This window comes from Mirounga leonina, unplaced genomic scaffold (genome assembly GCF_011800145.1).
Source record: "Mirounga leonina isolate KUSES-001 unplaced genomic scaffold, KU_Mleo_1.0 Mir_493, whole genome shotgun sequence".
Classification (NCBI taxonomy): domain Eukaryota; kingdom Metazoa; phylum Chordata; class Mammalia; order Carnivora; family Phocidae; genus Mirounga; species Mirounga leonina.
In genome coordinates, this window is record NW_023270780.1 from 2,281,023 (window position 1) to 2,302,144 (window position 21,122).

The following is a 21,122-nucleotide window of genomic DNA, read 5'->3' on the forward strand; positions in this document are numbered from 1 at the left end:
GACCTGGGCCACCAGTCCCAGTGAGAGCAAGAGAGAGAGGCCCTCAGCAGCTGGGGAGTCCTTACCCCAACTCATCCCCCAACATGCTGAGAATCTCCCGAACTCTACACAATTTCCATCCCAGAACCCCTGAGAAGGGGAGGGGCTTGGGGAGCCATATCCTGGCATGTGCCATCAATAAAGTATGCTCTACCCAGCCAAAAAAAAAAAACAAGAAAGAAAGAAAGAAAAAGAAACAGCATTCTTGAATCATTGGGAAAAAGAGAAATGTTCTAAATTAAAAATATACATTAATTCTAATACTTTCTGTATAGATTATCTGCTTGGTGCATTTTTCACTGGAAATATTTGATCCCAGTGGATGTCCCCCATTATCCTGGGTCCTTCTTTGCTTCTTTCTGTCACCTGGCAATGTTTGCTCTAAGGAGGAAGGTTAATTTTACCAAGAGATCATCTTTTTTTTTTTTTTTTAAGTAATCTCTACACCCAATGTGGGGCTCAAACCCACAACCCCAAGATCAAGAGTCGTTCGCTCCACTGACTAAGCCAGCCAGGCGCCCCAATTTTACCAAGAGATCAAAACAAGACATAACTAAGGAGCACTTGGGGTGCCAAAGATAAGATCTTTTCCTCCAAGTGTATAATGGGTGTGACATACTTGATGCATTAACAATCAATTGCAAAGTAAGTCACAATAAATTTGTTAGTAGTAATAAAGTACCACAATTTGCAAGTGATATATTTAAGAATTAAAGCAGATTCAGATTATCTCTGTAATAACATCACTTTGATATAAGTGCATTTCAATATGTTGTCTGAGAAGAGGAAAGGGGAGAGTTTATAGATATCTACCAGAGACTGACATTATTTTGTGAATGTATCATGAAAATGTCATAAATGTGAACAGCATCTGTCTTCTCTTCAGTGGTGAAGCGTCTGCTTTCTGTTCTGGTCATGATCCTGGAAGTCCCCAGGTCAAGCCCTGCATCAGGCTCCCTGCTGGGCGGCCCTCTGTCACTCCCCCTGCTCATCCTCTCTCAAATAAATAAAGTCTTAAAATAAAATACCTGAGCCAAAGGATGTCTGACAGTGTAAATTATTTTTGTCAGTTAGCTTCCATTTCCCCTTCTTGTGGCAATAGAAGGGGATTTTAAAATGGGGACCATCCCCCAAAACACACACACTCCTAGATTTTAGAAGCAACTTCACCCTTAGTTCCAGGGATGGGTGTATGTCAAGATTAGCCTGTCAAAGCTTTGCATCCCTTTGGCTGGAAAAAAAATTTTTTTTGGCTGTGGTAACCAGCAGAAGGAATTGAACCTTTTATGAAAACTATGTTGCCAAAGAAACCCAAGCCTAACAGTCTGTTGCTTGTCTAGGCTCCCAGCTTGTACCACAGCTGAAGTTGGGTAGTCTCCAGAAAGGGCATTTTCCCTATGCCCACTTCTGGCATAGCCATGAAGAATAAGGACAAGCAAGATCATCTAGCAGGAAGAACCAGAGGTCATGGTGGACAATAAGGAAGATCCTTATAGACGACAGACATGGAGATTCCCAATTGGCTGGCCAAGAAACTCACTCCACCACCAGGGAGAATCTTCCATATTCCTGCCTAGAAGGATATAATATATGCTGGAGAATAATGATAGCTGTGTGCTATTTCCATCGACTCTTCCCTTCCCAGAGTTAGACTTTTCATTGTAGTTACCTGTTTCTTCTTCATCATCATTTTTTAGATATATTAGATATTAGATAAGTTTTAGGTTGCCTGGCCTCAAGGGGCCATTTCCAAATTGATGAATAAGACTACATACATCAGCCAAAAAATCCTGGTCTTATAGCTGAGCACAACAACCAGATAAAGCCCTGGGTTTTCTCTCTGGGAAGGGGGCATTGGTAAGTACTTTTTTATATAGGCATGAACATTTAAAAGAAAGTATTTTATTAAGTAATCTCTAACCCTCAGTGTGGGGCTTAAACCATGACCCTGAGATCAAGAGTTCCATGCTCTTCTGACTGAGCCAGCCAGGCGTCCCTAGACATGAACATTTTTTAACAACAACCATTTACCCCTTATTTCCTTTTCAGCAGAATTCTTATTTTCTTTAGAGAAATACTCTTCATAGGGCCATGGGCTGAAATGAAGTCAGGGAGGTAGCCTAAGACCAGATCATACTTGTAGCCACTTAAGAATTTTGTATTATATTCTAAATTCGCTAAAATATAAGCTCCGTGAGGTCATGGATTTTTGTCACTGCTGAATTCCCAGAACAGTGCCTAGCTTCTTAAATGAAAGTATAGTGGGAGGGCTTTACACAGGGAAGTGATGTGGTTTGTTGTACAGAGAATAGACTATAGTGTGGACTACAGTAAAGCAGTGTTACATAGGAGTGGGGGGTTAGTGGGGCTACCACAGAAGCCCAGGTGAGAAATGATGGGGACTTTAACTGGGGGGTCATGGTAGAGGTAAAGGAGTGGCCAGATTCACATATTTTGAAGATGAAGGGACAGAATTTGCTAATATAGGCCATAAGAAAAGTAGAGAAGATAGAAATAACAAACAGTGATTGAGCAATGTTTAGTTCAAAATTACATGGCTGGATAATAAAGTTTTCAGTAGTCCCCAGAACTTCTCTGATTCTTTTAAAAAAATTTGTGATAAAATACACATAAAATTTACCATTTTAATAATTTTTAAGTATACAACTTAGTGGCATTACATACATTCACAATGTTGTGTAACCATCACCACTATCTATTTCTAGAACTTTTTTTTAATAGATGATTTTTTTAGAGTTCTAGATTTACAGCAAAATTAAGCAGAAAATAGAGAATTCCAAAATATTTTTTTAAAAAGATTTTATTTATTTGAGAGACAGAGAAAGCACAATCAGGAGGAGGGACAGAGGAAGAGGGAGAGGGAGAAGCAGACTCCCCACTAAGTGGGGAGCCCAATGTGGGGTTTGATCCCAGGACCCCAAGATCATGACCTGAGCCGAAGTCAGACACTTAACCGAGCCACCCAGGCATCCCCCAATACATTCTTTGTCCCCATAAATCCACGACCTCCCCTTAGAACCCTTTCACCATTCCAAACAGAAATGTTGCACCCATTAAACCGTATCTCGCTATTCTACCCCCTCCCCAGCCTCTCCAAATAACTATAGCCTATTCTACTTTATGTCCCTAAATTTGCCTATTTTAAATGCCTTATATAAGTGGAGTTGTTAGTCCTTTTGTGTCTGGTTTATTTCACTTATCATGTTTTCAGTGTTCTTCCATGCCATAGTATGTATCAGTTATCATGTTGTAGTATGTAGTATATATAATTTAATTCTTTTTGAAGGCTGAATAATATTCCATTGTATGTGTATACCACATTTTTTTTATCCATTCATCTGTTGGTGGAGACTTGAGTTGTTTCTGCTTTTTGGCTATTGTGAATAATGCTGTGAAGAACACTGGTGTGCAATATCTGTTTGAGTCCCTGATTTCAATTCTTTTAGATATATATCTGGAATGGAATTGCTAGATCATATGGTAAATCTATGTTTAATTGAGGAACCATCATATTGTTTACACAGCAGTTGCACCATTTTACATTCCCACCAGCAATGTTCCAGAGTTTCAATTTTTCCACATGCTTGCCATACTTAATATTTTCTGTCGTAATAGCCATTCTGTTTCATAATAGCCCCATGTGAAATGGCATCTCGTGGTTTTGATTTGCACTTCCCTAATGATGAGCACATTTTCACGTGTTTATTGACCATCTCTGTATCTTTTGAGAAATGTCTATTTAAGTCCTTTGCCCAGTTTTACATTGGGCTGTTTTGCTGTTGTTGAGTTCTAGGAATTCTTTATATATTCTGGATATTATTAGAAATCTGATTTGCAAAAATTTCTCCCATTCTGTGGGTTATCTTTCACTATTTTGAGTGACAGTTTGATGCACACTTTTTAATGCTGATGAAATCTATTTATCTGTTTTTTTTCTTTTGTTGCTTGTACTTGTGGTGTCATGTCTCAAGAGCCAAGATTTAGCCCTGTATTTTTTTCTAAGAGTTTTATAGTTTTAGCTCTTAGATTTTTAAACCATTTTGAATTAATTTTGTGTATGGTGTGAGGTAGCATTCCAACTTTTTCTTTTACACGTGGTTATTCACTTGTCCCAGCACCATTGTTGAAAAGACTATTCTTTCACCCTTGAATTGTCTTGGCACCCTTATTGAAACACAATTGAACATAAATAAAAGAGTTTATTTCTATATTCTTAATTCTATTCCATTGATCTGTAGCTTCTTGACAGTAATACACTGTCTTGATTACTGTTGGTTTGTAGTAAATTTTGAAATTTGGAAGTGTGAGTCCTCCAACTTTATTCTTTTTCAAGATTGGTTTAGCTATTCTTGGTCCCTTGGATGTCTGTATGATTTTAGTGTCAGCTTGTTAATTTCTACAGAGAAGCCAGCTGGGATTTTGATAGGGATTCTTTTGAATCTATAGATCAATTTGGGGAATACTGCTGTCTTAATGATATTATCTTCCAACCCATGAACATGGGATGTCTTTCCATTTATTTAGGTCTTCTGAAATTCTTTCACCAGTGTTTTGTAGTTTTCAGAGTGTAAGTTTTGCACTTTAGTTAGATTTGTTCCTAAGTATTTTACTTTTTATGCTATTGTAAATGGCATTTTCCTTTTCTTTTTAAGATTTTATTTATTTATTTGACAGAGAGAGAGAGTGTGCACAAGCAGGGGGAGCGGCAGGCGGAGGGAGAAGTAGGCTCCCCACTGAGCAGAGAGCCTGATGCTGGGCTCCATCCCAGGACCCCGGGATCATGACCCAAGCCTAAGGCAGACGCTTAACCGACTGGGCCACCCAGGCGCCCCAATGGCATTTTTTCTTGATTTCATTTTCAGTTTGTTCATTGCTACTGTATAGAAATAAAATTAATTTACTGATCTTGTACCCTGCAATTTTGCTGAGCTCATTTATTAGTTCTAATAGTTTTTTAGTTAATTCCTTAGAATTTTCTATATATACAATCTTGTCATCTGCAAAAGCATAGCATCTTTACCCTGCAAATCTATATATAGAAAGAGTCTCAGGAAACCAAGCCTTTAAGCTTAGGTTTCACCCAGAAGTAAAGAACTGGTTCCTGAAGTCCTTGGACAAACTCAGCTTATAAATATTATGAAGCCTGTCAATGATTCATAAAGGTTTTCCAAGAGCTGAAGAACCTGAACTTTCAGCCAAAAGGGTATGTACTGTAAAAAGAATAAAACTTCCAGGATTTCTAGAATATCTGTGCCACTAAAAGTTAAATGGGCTGTCACTTGTAAGTTTTCATTCCTCGTCGAAGGATAGTGAGAAACAGGGCATACTGCAGTGGTTAAACACACTAGGACCTTAGATTCAGAAAGAACAAGCTATCAGCCAAATCTAGAGTATGAGACATTCTACTGGGCAAATGATCTGGCTTCTCCATGAAATCAATTATAGGAAGAAAAAAAAAAGTATGTGTGTTGGGGGAGTGCAAGTAGGGATGTGATTGTCAAAGAATACAGTACACTTAATAACAACTAAGTGCAATGTGTAAAACTGGATAGTGATTTGAATAAACTAACAGTAAAAAGACACCTTTAAACAACTGGAAAAATTTAAAAATGGACTGAATAGTAAATGACAGTAAGAAACAATTGTTAATTTTGTTTGGCATGCTAATAGCATGGTGATTATATAAAAAAAAATCCTCCGAGATGTATAATGACTATGAGTGAAATGATATCTGGGGTTTGCTTTAAAATACTAAATTTAAAAAAAATGGAAGAGGAATGGATGACATAAGATTGGAAAATGTTGATAATTGTTCAAGATGGATAATGGGTACATGAGGCTTCACTCTGCTACTCTCTCTCCTTTTGTATATGTTTAAAATGTTCCATAACATAAAGTTAAAAATAATGATAAAATGTATAAAAGGAGACAGAAAAACAAAAGACCTGTGTATGAGTCCTGGCTCAGCCATTTACTAGCTAGCTTATCTTGGGCAAGCTATTTGACATCTGTAAAATACCAATAACAAGAGTACTATGTGTAAGGCATTTAACATGGTATAAGCTGCACAGTAAAGCTCAATAAATTTAGCTAATATTGTTATTATTAAAGAAATAAAAAATTATATGACAGATTTAAATGTATGATCACTTTAAAACTTATGTTAAAATATCAATCATTAATTGCAGTCTTTTTTGTAACTGAGAACACTGGAAATACAAATTTTGACTTATTGGGATTCAGTTAAATTAATTGGAATTCCATGCATCTATAAAAATAATAACATTTCTAGGTCAGGATCTATCAACTCTAGCATCATTTTGGAAGTTTTATCTAATGCAAACAGAAAGGAAGAAATTAGAGATAAAAATCAGGAAGAAGAGGGTAAAATTTACCTCTGTGGGTGATACACTTGTGTATTAAAAAAAATCCAAAAGAATCAACTGAAAAATGTATAAACAAAAAAAGAATTCAAGGTAAGGTATCTGAGTATAAAAACTAACATAACAGAAATCAACAGCTTTGGGTGCCTGGGTGGCTCAGTTGGTTGAGTGGCTGCCTTCAGCTCAGGTCATAATCCTGGAGTCCTTGGATCGAGTCCCGCATCGGGCTCCCTGCTTGGCAGGGAGTCTGCTTTGTCCTCTGACCCTCCCCCCTTTCATGTGCTCTCTCTTTCTCATTCTCTCTCTCTCAAATAAATAAAATCTTAAAAAAAAAAAAGAAATCAAGAACTTTCAAATATACATCTAATTAGAAATTATGTTGGAAAAGACCCCATTTAAACTGCAAAGATTAAAAAAAAACCTGCGAAAAATAATAATAAAAGATAAACATCCTGGGTTGCAAAAAGGTTAGCAAGAAATGGGCAATATCTTTAAGGGCACAAAAGAATACTTGAAAAAATATAAAGGTATTTCTTATTCTTAGATAGTACGAGTCAGTAGTATAAAGAGGTCAATTTTCCCTAATTAAGATACAAATTTAACATGATCTAAATAAAAATACTAGCAGGATTTTTGATAAATTGACAAGCTGATTCTAAAGAGCACATGGAAAAAATAAAAAGCAAGAATATTCAGGAAGAATTCTAGAAAAGGAGGGTAATAAGAGGAAGACTAATCCATTAGATATGAAAACAGTATAAATGTATGATACTGATCAAGTATACATATTAATGTACCAGGATAGAAAATCTAGGTATAAATTCACATACATACAGGAACAGAGTAAATTTATTGTTCACATATCCATACAAAAGGAAATTCTAAAGAATGTTCTTTAGGCAGAAGGAAAAAATCCCAGATCAAAATGACAGAACAGTTTGGATTTGCCCAGTGGGGAGTCAGACATCTCTCAAGCTCATCTTTGGCACTTCCAAAGCTCAACAAAAACTACTTGCAGATTGCTGAAAGTTCTCTTTCATGCCAATATATTTGAATATGCTATCCTTTGGGCATGGAAGGCCTTTTCCCACCTTCCCATCTGCCAAACTCATACTTAACCTTCAAAAAAGTTCAGGAGTCATTCTTCTGTGCAGTATTCTTTCTTTGAGAAGAAATAGAATATGTGCTGTGTCTCCTAAATGTTGACTTTTCTCCAATTTCTTGCATCTCCATTTTGCTCTCCATCTGTTATTTGTTCTTTACAACACTGCCTGACAGTGGGATGTTGCTAAAATATAGATCTGATCATGTCTGTCTCCTGCTAAAAAATATTTGATGTCCACTAAATGCCTGTGTACCTATAGAATAAAGTATGAAGTTCTTGAGACATAGAAGGCATTCAAGGCCTTCCAGGATTTAACTCCAATCCACTTTGCTCACCTCAGTTCTACTATAGATGCCTTTGCACCCTACTCTTGGGTCACACCAGCCCTCACCATTCCTGCAGCTCTCTAGGCGCCTCTGTTCACCCAAAATTTTCTGCCTGATATTCCCTCCCTCCCTTCCCCTACCCCATCCCCACACCCATTTTTCTGCCCATTCAGATTTTTCAAAGCTCTGTTCTCATTGAAGCCTCATCTAAAATCCTATTAAGAATTAATGATTCATTCCTGAGCTTGCATAAAAGTATTTATTTCATTATGGGTGGTGTTGTTTATATGTCTGTCACTAGTCTATAACATTCTTGAGGTCAGAGCCATGTCTTACTAATTTGTTTCATCCTCCTACCCTTAAATACACTGCTTACCACAGGGTAATAAATATTTACACACAAAAATAAATAATTTTTGTGTAGAATGAAATAAAATAGTGCCTGATACCTGATAAATATTGAATAAATGTGAACTCTTTCTAGTGGTGATAATAGGTGCTCAATAAACATTTTGTGAAAAATGGCAAAACTGGTTGTGCTGATTTATTATTTTTAGTCAGCCACTTTCTTTTAGAGTTAATACTGCTTAGAAACCATTATAAAGAGTTTTAGTGTCCTCTTTTGATGACAGCAAATGTTTAGATTGTAGAACCTCAGAAAGGGCCTTAAGATATTTTTCAAGACCAGGTTTATGTGTCACTTAATCTGGTTCCCCTACAGATAGAATTAAATATTGAAGTCTCCTTATATCCATGGAATCCCTGAAATTTAGAAAGTTCTTAGTACATAGTTAGCACTTCATAAATGTTGAAGAAATGAACAAAATAAATGAATTAGGATGAACTGTTTATGTGAGAGACTCTCCAAGCAAACTGGGAGCACATCAAATATAAGGAATACATATTTTTTGTTTTTGTTTTGTTTTAAAGTTTTATTTATTTAAATAATCTCTACACCCAACATGGGGCTCAAACTTACAACCCCAAGATCAAGAGTTGCACACTCCTCCAACTGAGCCAGGCAGGCGCCTCAGATATATGGTTTTTTCCCCATATTTCTGTCTCCAGCACCTAGCAAAGTATCTGACACAAAATGAATGTTTACTAAATAGGTATTTATTAAATTAGAGACAAGAGATAAATACTTGGTTTACTTTAAAAACGCAAAGAAGGAAAAAGAAAACACATTTCTTGTATCAAATAAACTTGTACCAAAGATCTATGAACAGATTTATGAACTGGGATGGAAAACATAGAAATTTCTATCTTCAGGATATAGAAGAAGTGAACTTGGAGACTGAGAGGTCAGGTCACCTTATTCCTCTAGGTGGTTAAAGCTAACTAGTCACTGTGAATGAGAATCTACCTGAAGATCTCTAGCCTCTGATTTTGCACAGCATCAGCCCGCAGGACAACAGTCCGCAGGACAACAGTCCGCAGGCTGTGTCACACCTCCTAGCCTAAGAATGCACACCTGTTAGGGAAATTCCTACTGCGGCCACAGTGAAAAATAAAGGCCTTGGGTGGAGAGAAGGAAAGGAGTAGGGGTGTCACTTGAAGCACAAATGGGGAAACTGAATGGACAATCTCTGCATTGCTACATCTGCTTCAAGAAAAGCACACCGACTCCCTTGCAAAGTACATTAGTATGTCGCACCATCGTGGAAGGAATGGAAAAGCAGGATGAGGTTGGCTGGCTGAAGTCACATCTTGGGGAAGCTGGCCAGGTTGGCAATGCCACAAGCGTTGTTCTTATTCCGAGCCATGAGGATATAGCCTTTGTTTCCCCAGTTTTCTCCCCAGCTGTAGGACCAATGAAGGAAAATACTTAGTACCCTCAGTTTGTTTATTCATTAAAACACTTACTGACCATTGTGCTAGGTACTGATGGTATAAAACAGTTTTTACCTTTGAAGAGTTTAAAGGAATGAAGAGGAGGCATAATGCCCTATGGGCTTCAAAGGTAGGAGAGACTGCTTGTGATCAACGGATCAAAAAAGGCTTAATTCAAGAGGTAGCATTTGAAGTAAGCCCAAAGAAATGGGATGCCAGCAGAGGAATATTAAATGAATACTAGAGGCAGGAAAGCATGGGACATGTGTTAAGATCATGTGGCTGAAAAATAAGGTGCCTCACAGGCACATAGTAGGAGATACGTCTGAAAAGGTAGATTGAGACCCGGTTGAATTATCTTTACTGCCAGCCTGAAGAATTCGACTCTGTGGCCCATCCTAGTGGAGGAGACACTGAAAGTTTCAAATTGGGAGTGTAATATGGTCCAATTCCTGTTTAAGGAAGTGTAATCTTGAAAACATGAGTCTAGAGCATAAGAAAGAAATAACAGAGGCTGAAGCAGGTGATCTTGGTCTTAGAGGGTAAACCCCAAAAGGAGAGATGAATGAAACTATGAGAATGAATTAGATTGCTAAGGAAAGAAGTGGAGAGAATGGAAGACAAGGGGGCATGGGAGAAGAGACTGGTCTATATATCTTCCTAAACTGTTTTCAGTCTTTCCCCCAACCAGCAAATTCTCCAGTTACCCAATACATTTTATTTAAGACCTGCACCCTACTCCTATTCCCTTCTCTAGGAGTCTCCGGTGATCCTGATCCTGCTTAAGTGTGTCCCTTATTCCTCCCAGCAATCTTGGATGCAGGCTCCACCCTTGGCACCTGACCAGGAAAGGACAGAGTAAGTACTTGGGGCTGGGAGTCAAGAAAGGGGGAAGACAGGACAGAAGCTGTGAGAGAAGGAGCACCTTTCTAAGAAGGTGCTCCTTCTTAGAAAGGTGCTTGGGTTCAGCCTTAGTTGGGATGGTGATCTACACAGTCTACCCTGCCAGTCCTCTAGGCAGCAGCCCCACTTGCTTATAGCACTGTTTTGGCCTGTGAACTCCCCAGTGTTTAGGACTCCCGTTCCCTGGAGGCACTAAGGACAGAAAGTTTAGTTAGTGTTGTTGCCAGGCTGGTATTGGCCAATGAGGAAAGGAAAAGTATAATTCTCATTAAGTCTGCCCCCCAAAGTCACAAGGGGCTAAAGAGAAATGGGGAACCGAAGTACTGTGTAGTTTTATTTATTCCCAACAATAGGGAAGGAAACACTAATTTTTGTTGTTGTTGTCGTATCTACTTTCCAAAAAGTGTTTCTCTTCACAGACTTCAAAATCTTTGGCCAGTTTTTATATATGTTATCCTAAGTATATCCGGACAGGCAAAAAGTTGCACAAGAGGATAATAAACCTTTACATTGGTTCCTTACTGCTTTCAAACAGACTGAAGATGGAAAGCTTCCTAAGAAACTGATCGCCTTATAGAAAAAAAGAAAGAAAAAACTACATAATTCTAAACCTTCTGCTGGTTTCTTGGTGCTATTGTATGTTCTGGTTAGTTAGGTCTGTCTTTCTTAGGGGGCTCTGAGATCACTGAAGGCAAACATTCTGTTCCTTTCTGTACAACTAAGCACCTTGCATGTGGAGCAGCCGCCCGACACAGACTCTGAGTACTACTGTCTGGCCATTAAATGTTAGAATTAATAGCCTCTAATTGGGAAGGCAGAACTAAAAAGTCTGAGACAACCTTCTCCTGAAGTGAGAGAAAGAAATATTGGGAAATTGGAGTTGAGGTTGAGTGTTAACAGGGTGACTGCGTGACAAACTTAGTATCCCCATCATTACCTGTTTTTAATGATCCAGTGCTTGTTTCCTTTCTGGATGCCATAGCCCACTGCCAACACCGCATGGTTCAGATTATCACTATTACAGTTTTCATCATAGTACACACCTAGGAAACAAACTATCAAGGTGAAGCTTTCTGCAGTCCAAGGGCCACCCTATAGAATCCTGCCCTGTCAAGAGGATTGGTGACAGAGAGATGGCTGCACTGTAGCAGCTGTTCCGTTTCCCTCGGTCAGACTCAGTCTAAATGCGGAAACTAAGTACTGCAAATGCTCAGTGGCCTTCGAGAAGGTGCCAAGCCCACATAAGAGATGGTTGATTGTGCTCTCTAGGAACAGATCCTTACCTTTGCTGTAAAACTGAAAGGAGGTCAGGCTTGCATCGATGGCCACAGAGACGGGTCCCACTCGGGCCACTGCCCTCTTCAGGGCCTTCTCATTCCCCACAGGGATCTCTCTGTACCCTCTGCACTTAGCAGCCTTGCCTGTTGGGTTGTACATACAACTTTCATCCTGGAAAAAAAGGAGGTTAAAACAGGACTAGGACAAAGCAGCAGGCCAGGAACTGGTGGGTGAGAAACTCCACCAATGCTCTGAGTGATGTCAGCGAACTGACAGGGGCAGCAGACCTAGAGTCTTTAGAGAGGGTCTGTTCTCCCCTCACCATTTTAGACAACTATAAAAAAAGAACATGAAAAAGTGGATACCTTGCACATACACAAAAATCAGCTCTCGGTGGTTTTAAATCATAATTGTGAAAGAAAACATTGTCAAACTTAAGAGAGAGAACATTTTTATTCCCTCAGGGTAGAGACAGATTTCTGGAACAAGGTGCTTTTAAAAGCACAGATCATCTTCTGGCCATGTAGTACGTGTAAGCCTCAGAGGGCAGGGAGTCACCAGCTGCTCTGTGGGGAGGAGGCCAAAGCCAAGGCCCAGCTAGAGGGAAGACCTGGGCCCCATATATATATATACCAGGGGAACTAGTATGAGGCAAAGAGTTTTGGCTTGTGCTCTTGAAAGCACATAACATGACATTAAAGCAAATTAAAAAGGAACTTAGCAATTTAGTCTGTGGATTTCCAACATTATGTTCTGGAGGTCCAGTTAACAATAATATGTTTCACTGGCAAGCCACAGTTACGAAGTCTTATGGCAAACCATGTCAAGGTGGTGTATTCTTTTTTTTTAGATTTTTTTTTAAATTTATTTATTTGACAGAGAGAGAGAGAGAAAGCACAAGTAGGCAGAGAGGCAGGCAGGGGGAGAGGGAGAAGCAGGCTCTCCACTGAGCAGGGAGCCCGATGTGGGGCTCGATCCCAGGACTCTGGGATCATGACCCGAGCCGAAGGCAGCCGCTCAACAGACTGAGCCACCCAGGCGCCCCCAAGGTGGTGTATTCTTTTTGGCAATTCATTTTCCTTCAGTCTACCCCTTCAAAACCCTAAAGTTGAATCTATAAGAACACGTTATCTAACTATTAACAATAATGGCAGCATTTGACATGATATTCTAAGATTACAGTAGTCTCCTGTCTTAATTTCTCAGGATTCCTTTGTTTTCTGCCATATAATCCAAACCTTGATGCCTCCTAGTGCCAAAAATTGTGCAAATCTATAAGTAAATAAAAATATCTCGGGAATGGATTTGGAAGAATGTCATGTGATGATACTTGGAAGTCAGAATAAGCTGCATTATGGCTGGAATGAACTTAAATTACTATATTACCTGACTGCTGCTCTATCAGATCTCTTTTCAAGTTTTATTTTTCTTTACATCCCTCCATTCATTCATGTGTTAATATGAGAAGTTCTTTTAGTTTTAGATAATAACTTCTTTTAAAAACTGTAAAGTAGATATAAGCTCAAGATTCATAATATTAAAAAAAATAGAATATGGGTGTGCCTGCCTGGCTCAATCGGTAGAACATGTGACTCTTGATCTTGGGGTTGTGAGTTCGAGCCCCACGTTGGGTGTGGAGATTACTTAAAGATAAAAATCTTTAAAAAAATAATAAATAAATAAAATAAAAATGGAATATGTGTCTTATATGGCTCATTCTTCATTTTAATTGATTATGAGACCAAAATCATTCCACATTGCTCTCAAATGTTGAAGAGATCATTTGAGGGGGCAGGAGAACAGAAATTAGAAGTCAGATGCTCTTCCTATTCCAAATTAAGGTTTCAGATATTATGTAAATTTCATTTATTCAAAGTGTCTGAGCTATTAAAGTGTCTCTCAACAAACTGATTAATATAGTACCATGTAATTGATATAAGCTGTCAATGGATGAGTAATCAACTATTATTTCTGGTATTTAATTTCTTTTTCTTTAACATAGTTACACAATCCTTTAAATTGGCTGCCTGGATTAATTAATATGGAAAAAATTATAAACGTATACCTGGTTTGGGGTGGGGGTTTTTTTGTATATACTGTTGGGATTTAATTTTTTTATGATTTATTTATTTGAGAGAGAGAGTGAGAGAGCATGAGTGGAACGGGCAGAGGGAGAGGGAGACAAAGTCTCAAACAGACTCCACACTAAGCATGGAGCCCTTTGCAGGGCTCAATCTCGCAATCCTGAGATCATGACCTGACCCAAAACCAAGAGTCTGACACTCAACCAACTGTGCCACCCAGGTGCCCCAGAATTTACATTTTTCATATCAAGTGACAACAAAAAGTCATCAAAAGAATAACAATTTAAAAAAGAATATTTTGGGGTGCCTGGGTGGCTCAGTTGGTTAAGTGTCTGTCTTCCCCTCAGGTCATGATCTCAAGGTCCTGGGATGGAGCCCTACATCAGACTCTCTGCTCAGTGGGGAATCTGCTTCTCCCTCTCCCTCTGTGCTTGTGTGTGTGTGCTCTCTCTCTCTAAGAAACAAATAAATCTTTAAAAAAATAAAATTAAAAAATAAAAAAGAATATTTTGCCACAGTCAGGTTATCTTACTGACTGGCCTGATGTAGTCAGAATTTAAAAGCTAATCTGTTAGGGCAGCTTTAGTATGGTGCCCTAAAGTTAGCACCTTATTGTAAGTAGCAGCTCCAGAATTCAAATATGGACTTAGGACCCAGGAGTTCTGAAAATTGTATACGGATTAAAGAATTTTCTTTTTTAGGTACAAACTCTAATTTCTCTGCCTTGTATACCTGATAGCTAAAAAACCACAACATGGAATAATAATGGGATGAAATTTACAAATTAATGTCTGTTTTGGTGTGGCCAATGTCCATGAAAATATGTTGAAGTGACTTTACTATATAGGTTGTTGAGTATCCAGTGAAATGGATTTGTTCAGTCATTTACATTAATGAGCATTTACTGCAACAGACATAATTTGAGATAATTAAACATGAATGAATAAAACTCATTGCTACTGGATTTTTTTAAAGACACAAATTACAAAGGAAAATAATTTTACTAGTCTGAAATTAAGAACTTTACTGATTTGAAAGATATAAAAAGACAAATGTTCAAAAAAAAAGACAAATGTTCACCTAAAACACACACAGTATTCATATCAGATATCTTTTTAAAATTCCTAAAAATCAGTGAGAAAGAGAAAAACAACCTAATTAAAAATGTACAAAAGATATAAACAGTCAATTCACTGAAGAAGAAATGCAGATGGCCAGAAAAACATTAAACATACTAATGAAGATGGGAATCAATGGGAATTCTTATACAATTTACGTGGGAACATAAATGTTTCCAAACAATTTGGTAAACAATTTGTCATTATCTAATAAAGTTGAAGATGCATGTACCCTAAGACTCAGACAATTCTGTTCCAAGGTATTATATTCTACTAAAGAAAATCTTGCACATTTACACAGAAGACATGTTGGAAATGTTTGCAGCAGATGAACTGATACAGTAGATAAATCTTGGTGCTGCTACATGACTAGTGGTATGAATCTGAGCATGCTATTTATCTCCTTCAGTGTCAATTTCCTCACCTATAAAGTGAGGATAAGTTTACCTTACATGTCTGTTATGAAAATTAAATGGGAAAATGAACTAAGCACATGGCTGAGTACATAGTAGCCATCCATCTTTTTTTAAGCTTTTATCTATTTACTTGAGAGAGGGAGAGTGAGTGAGAGAGAAAGAGAGAGAACAAGTGGGGGGGGGGGCAGAGGGACAAGCAGACTCCCCCATGAGCGCAGAGCCTGACGCAGGGCTTGACCCCAGGACCCCAACCAAGATCATGACCTGAGCAGAAGTCAGATGCTTAGCCAAAAGCCACCCAGGTGCCCTGTAGCCATCATTCTTATTATTCAAACTTGCTATCTCTGCTTCAAAAGCTTCTATTGCAAAAGCCCTGTGCAACCCTATTATCTATCAACCCCATGTATATAAAAGCCCTTAAATCTTCCTTTTAGATAAGAAAGGTCTCCTTCCTATTACTAACTGAAGTGAATTAATCTCTAAAGTTAAAAACAAGTATGAAGCAACTTATGTTTTCTCTCATTTTGTACATGTCAGCATGTTAACTTACATAATTTACATAAACATTCCCAAAACCCATGCTGAGATCATGCAAAATAAAGGCACATGATTCAGTAAATTAGTGTGGCAGGTTTGGGATCTGTGACAGGAGTGGAGGAGCTGAGCAGGAGGTTGCGGAGGCATACTCAGATGTCTGTGGGGTCACCTGTGCTCTGTTTTCTCCAGGGCAAAGAGACAGAGTTATGGTGGCCTAAGCCCCCCAAATCTGGGCTGTGGCAATCTTCTTGGCCTTCTCTGGGAAATTATCCTATCAAGAAGGCAGGATAGGGGAACAGAAAACAGTATTTCTGGAATTGTTTCCAGTACAAAATATCATGTTGGGGGAACGGGGAGCCTTTCCTCTGAGCTGTGTAACTGTGTGGTGCGGTCTCACCTGTCCCACATATGGGTAGGCATCTTCAGAGTCAATGCCCCGGTTCTTCTGCACATACTGGAAGGCATTGGTCATGTAGCCCCCTCCGCAGCCATCATTCTCAGAAACACAGTCCACCAGGTTCTGCGGACTCAGATTTAAGAGTTTGCCAGTTTTCTTCTTGAGTTGGCCCTCCAGGGCACCCACAGAGCTAAAAGCCCAACAGGAACCACACTGACCCTGAGAGGCATAACAGAGCAACTATCAATCACTGCTGTTCACCTTTTTGTTTCTTCCCTCTAAACTGCCTGATGAAATTCCAGCACACATGTCCCCTTTTCTATGAAGTCTTCCTATTTCCCTTTGTTTAATATTTGTTACATTTTTCTATTGTTTTTGTTTGCATTGATAACTGTTGTTACCATTGTTACCATTGGCTGTAGTGGAGTGGAGCACTGGCTTTGCAACCCACAAGATCTGTGACCTTGGGGAGGTTACTAAACGTCTCTGTGCCTTATCTGTAAAATGTGGATGATTACTCAATTATGGATTATGGAGATTTAAAAAGTTAATTCATGTAAAGGATTTAGAAGTTTCGGACACACAACAATCTCTCAAAAAGTGCTATTACTATTAGTGTTTGTTCAGCTAGATTATACATTTTTCTTTCTTCCCTGTTCTGCTTTTTAGGACTGAGGATTTCTTGAGGACACGGGTTATGTCTTAGTCATCTTGAATCTCCACCGCCTAGCACTATACCTGGTGGGTTCTGAAAAAGATGTTTGTTGAATGAATGTTAACTCAGTTGTTGATCTGGTTGATATAATCAGCATTGTTAAGCTTGAGGGGAAAGTGGCATTCTCCTGCTAGTGAGAGAGTTAAGATCGTAAAAAAAAATTTTTTGGAAATGGTTCCCTGTGACCTAGCAGTTCCAATTTTAGGGTTTATTTTGCATAAATATTTGCACATGTATATGAAAACATATGCACAAGGGTGCTTACAGCAATACTACTTGTAAAAAAGAAAAAAACAAACAACATAAATGTACAAAAATAGGCCATGACTTAAATAAAGAATAGGCTATATTCTCTTAGCACTGGGAGAGATCACTTAATTCCTTGCCCTCTCTTCCTAGTTCCCTCCTACCTTAAGAACAAAGAAGCAGAAAGAGGTCATGCCAGGAGAAAGGAGGGTACCTGGTTCTTGACAGGAGTAACATATCCTTTCTTTCGATAGTCAATGGAGTCTGGAGCTCTGCTTTCCCAGTCTGGGATATAGAAGGTATCATTACTGTGGGAATGAGAGGGGGGTACTTTGAGTCCAGTCATCTTCTGAACCACCTCTTCACTGGTCTGGGACGAAGAACAAAAAGGCAAGGCATTAGCAGGGAACTAAGGCAAACAGGGCAAGTAGGCCAGGAGCTGAGGTTCAACTCACCATGTCCCCCAAGTGGTTCATGGCCAGTTCATATGTATGGACACCAAGAGAGGCCTCAAGATTATGGATGGAAATATGCTTCAAGTTTTTTTCCCAAATTAAACGCCGAGAGATTTCATCCACCTAAACAGAGCATAGTCAGTACAGGCACAGACTGTGTCCTGTGTATAAAGTTACATAAGTAATACTGTGGAGGTTTTTAGGAGAGAAGATGAAACTTACAATCATACAGAGTTTACAGTCTAGTTGGGGAACTCACCATGGAATTATTAAGAGCATATAAAAAGAAATATGCAAACAAATACAAAAAATAGAATGCAAAGCTCTGGAGAGATGTACAGAAAATTGCTTATGGATGAATAGCATTAATCTGAGAAGACTTCCCCAAAGAGAAATGTGACAAAGGTCAGAACTTGAGGGAGGGTGAGTCAAGGAGTAGGAATGAAACTGTATGTTAAGTTAGAGAACAGGGGCAGGTTTCCTTGGTTGGAGTGGTTAAAGTATTCAGATTGAAGAAGGGAGTCTGGAAATTAAGACTTGAGGTCTCCAGTTCCAGCTCCCCAACCATGCTCCCCTCCAGGTCCCCAGGCACCTTGCTGTTATACTGCTTCCCGTAGGTCTTCTTCCATAGCTCCCATTGGGTGTCCAGTATCTCCTCAGGATATAGAGCAGAGCTTGCCATGGGCAGCAGCAGAAGAACCTCGAGCCCCCACATCCTGGGGAAGGGGATAATTAGGGGAGATTCTTCTGTTTGCCAAGGGGAACCTCAGCTCCTGGCCTATTTGCCCTGTTTGCCTTAGTTCCCTGCTAATGCCTTGCCTTTTTGTTCTTCGTCCCAGACCAGTGAAGAGGTGGTTCAGAAGATGACTGGACTCAAAGTACCCCCCTCTCATTCCCACAGTAATGATACCCTCTATATCCCAGACTGGGAAAGCAGAGCTCCAGACTCCATTGACTATCGAAAGAAAGGATATGTTACTCCTGTCAAGAACCAGGTACCCTCTTTCTCCTGGCATGACCTCTTTCTGCTTCTTTGTTCTTAAGGTAGGAGGGAACTAGGAAGAGAGGGCAAGGAATTAAGTGATCTCTCCCAGTGCTAAGAGAATATAGCCTATTCTGTTATTTAAGTCATCACCTATTTTTGTACATTTATGTTTTTTCTTTTTTACAAGTAGTATTGCTGTAAGCACCCTTGTGCATATGTTTTCATGTACATGTGCAAATGAAACAGCTGGAGCTATATTCCCAGACAGGTGGTTCTTAACCTTTGGGAGTCATGGACTCCTTTGAGAAGCTAATAAAATATTGTAACCCATTATAGTCCCATTCACCCGAAAAATGCATGCACACACAATAATTCTGAGGAAATCATGAACCCAAAGATAAGAATGCCTTCCTTGGGACCATGATGCAAAGGAAAACAAGGATTTATAAGGAAAGAATACAAAGAATTGAGGGTTATTTGCATATGATAAACAATGATAGGAAGGGTCTGGGTTTGGACTGAGTGCTGATACATCTGGTTCCAAGTATTTTGACCTAGGGAGATTACACTTACACACACACACACACACACACAAAAACCAGAAATGGGATAGAAAAAGGACAGTCAGAATGGACTCTTACACTTACACACACACACACACCCAGAAATGGGATAGAAAAAGGACAGTCAGAATGGACTCAGCACTTGTTTCCTCCAATGTCCCCTGCAGACTTGAAGGAGATGGACAAGGTTGGAGGTTGGAAGGGGGTTGGAGAATACACAAAGGAGAGATTTCCAGCTAAGTTTTGCTTCCTGATCATTTCTTTAAGGCATTATTTACTCCCTTGCCCCAAATTGATACTTTCCCAGATCTTGCCAGGAGAGGATCCGGAACAGCTGACAGTATTTCCTATTCTCTCGATGTTTACTGTCTCCTTAGTCTTTTGCATTTGTCCCTCCTTTCTCTTCCTGCTCCCTCCTCAGGCAGGAAACTGCCCCTAATCTCAACCAGATGCTGTGGGCAGTAAAGTTTTTCTTTCTTTTCCTGACAACAAAAAACCTCTGTGATTGCCTCAGAGGCCAAAAAGCTTCAGAACCAAAGTTTGTTAGAAGAATGTAAGACAAAAAAGCAGTGTTCTATGATCATTAAATTCACAGCTTTCAGTTTACTCTAGTTTCACTCATTTCTTACAGCGGCTTAATTCCGTGTTCCTCATTTTAAGAACAATTTACAATCGAAGCAAGTTATACAGCTTGCATCATTTTTGATTTTACAGTCCCATTTTTGTGTAATCTTTACAGACTGGCAAAACATTCAACAAGACATTTAATATCTGGAGTGTTAAGGGCTTTGAGACAGTGTATAAAAGCACCTCTGGGCACCAGTCCTCCTCCCTGCTAGTAAGTTAACCCTTTTGGTACCTTTGGCCAAAACAGAAAACCCTACAAGGAGAGGCCACTCTTTAAGGGATGGGCAAAGGATTCCCCATATCCTTAGCTTTCACTAACAACTATGTATACATACATATAAATCGTAGCAGGAATCCTAAAAATTTCCAGGCAAATTTTATTTGGCCAGGAAATTACCTAAGATGGGCATATTGCTGTTTTCACCTACACAGCCTACAAATCTCAACCTTATCCCCAAGTCACTACATCCCCAATGACCCTAAGATGGAGAAAGGAAGGAATGAGAAGCTAAAAGATCTAGCAAGTAGAAAATGTTACCTTCTGATAGGGATCTGTACTCTGGGCTCCGTTCGCTGGGGAGTGTGGATATGTGGGCGGATGACTAGGGGTGCTGGATTTATTCCATCAGGATTGCGGAAGTCAGTTTCAGCTGTGGGCTGGAAAATTTGAATAGGGGAGGGAGGCGGGGAAAGAAATGCTGAGAGAAGCAGGGTTGGGGAGGGAAGGAGGCAGCGGATTTGCAGTGTATCTGTATGAGTGTGGAGTGTGTGCGCCAGGGTGGAGAGTTGCTAGGTATTTAGTTTCACATGACTGTCTTTGAGGGCAGACAAAAGACTTCAATACACATTACACAAGCTGGGGCTTACCTTCACTTTGATGGTTAATAGGACACAGTCCTGGTCTCCCCCATCCTTCTTTATTATACAGTATTTATTATATTGGGGATTACATCTTCTCCTGTCCTTTTCCTGTTATCACCCACCTCTCCAACTTTGAAACCTTAGTTTTCAAATTTGTGTCTGACCCTCACAGCAAGGATGAGGGAATAAATACAAAAGACTAGAAAAGAGTATGTAGGAAGCCAAAGGTT

General features: G+C 39.3%; 1 protein-coding gene across 1 annotated transcript; it reads right to left on the minus strand.

The window, feature by feature from the left end:
* Positions 1-8,929: 8,929 nt before the first annotated feature.
* Positions 8,930-21,117, minus strand: CTSK (cathepsin K). Its single transcript, XM_034989958.1, has 8 exons — positions 20,570-21,117; positions 18,449-18,572; positions 17,857-17,979; positions 17,616-17,771; positions 16,441-16,659; positions 11,894-12,059; positions 11,548-11,653; positions 8,930-9,677 (listed from the first exon to the last, which is right to left on the minus strand). Exons 2-8 carry the CDS (start codon positions 18,569-18,571, stop codon positions 9,578-9,580), a joined length of 993 nt encoding a protein of 330 aa, XP_034845849.1. The 5' UTR covers position 18,572; positions 20,570-21,117; the 3' UTR covers positions 8,930-9,577.
* Between the last annotated feature and the right edge of the window lie 5 nt (positions 21,118-21,122).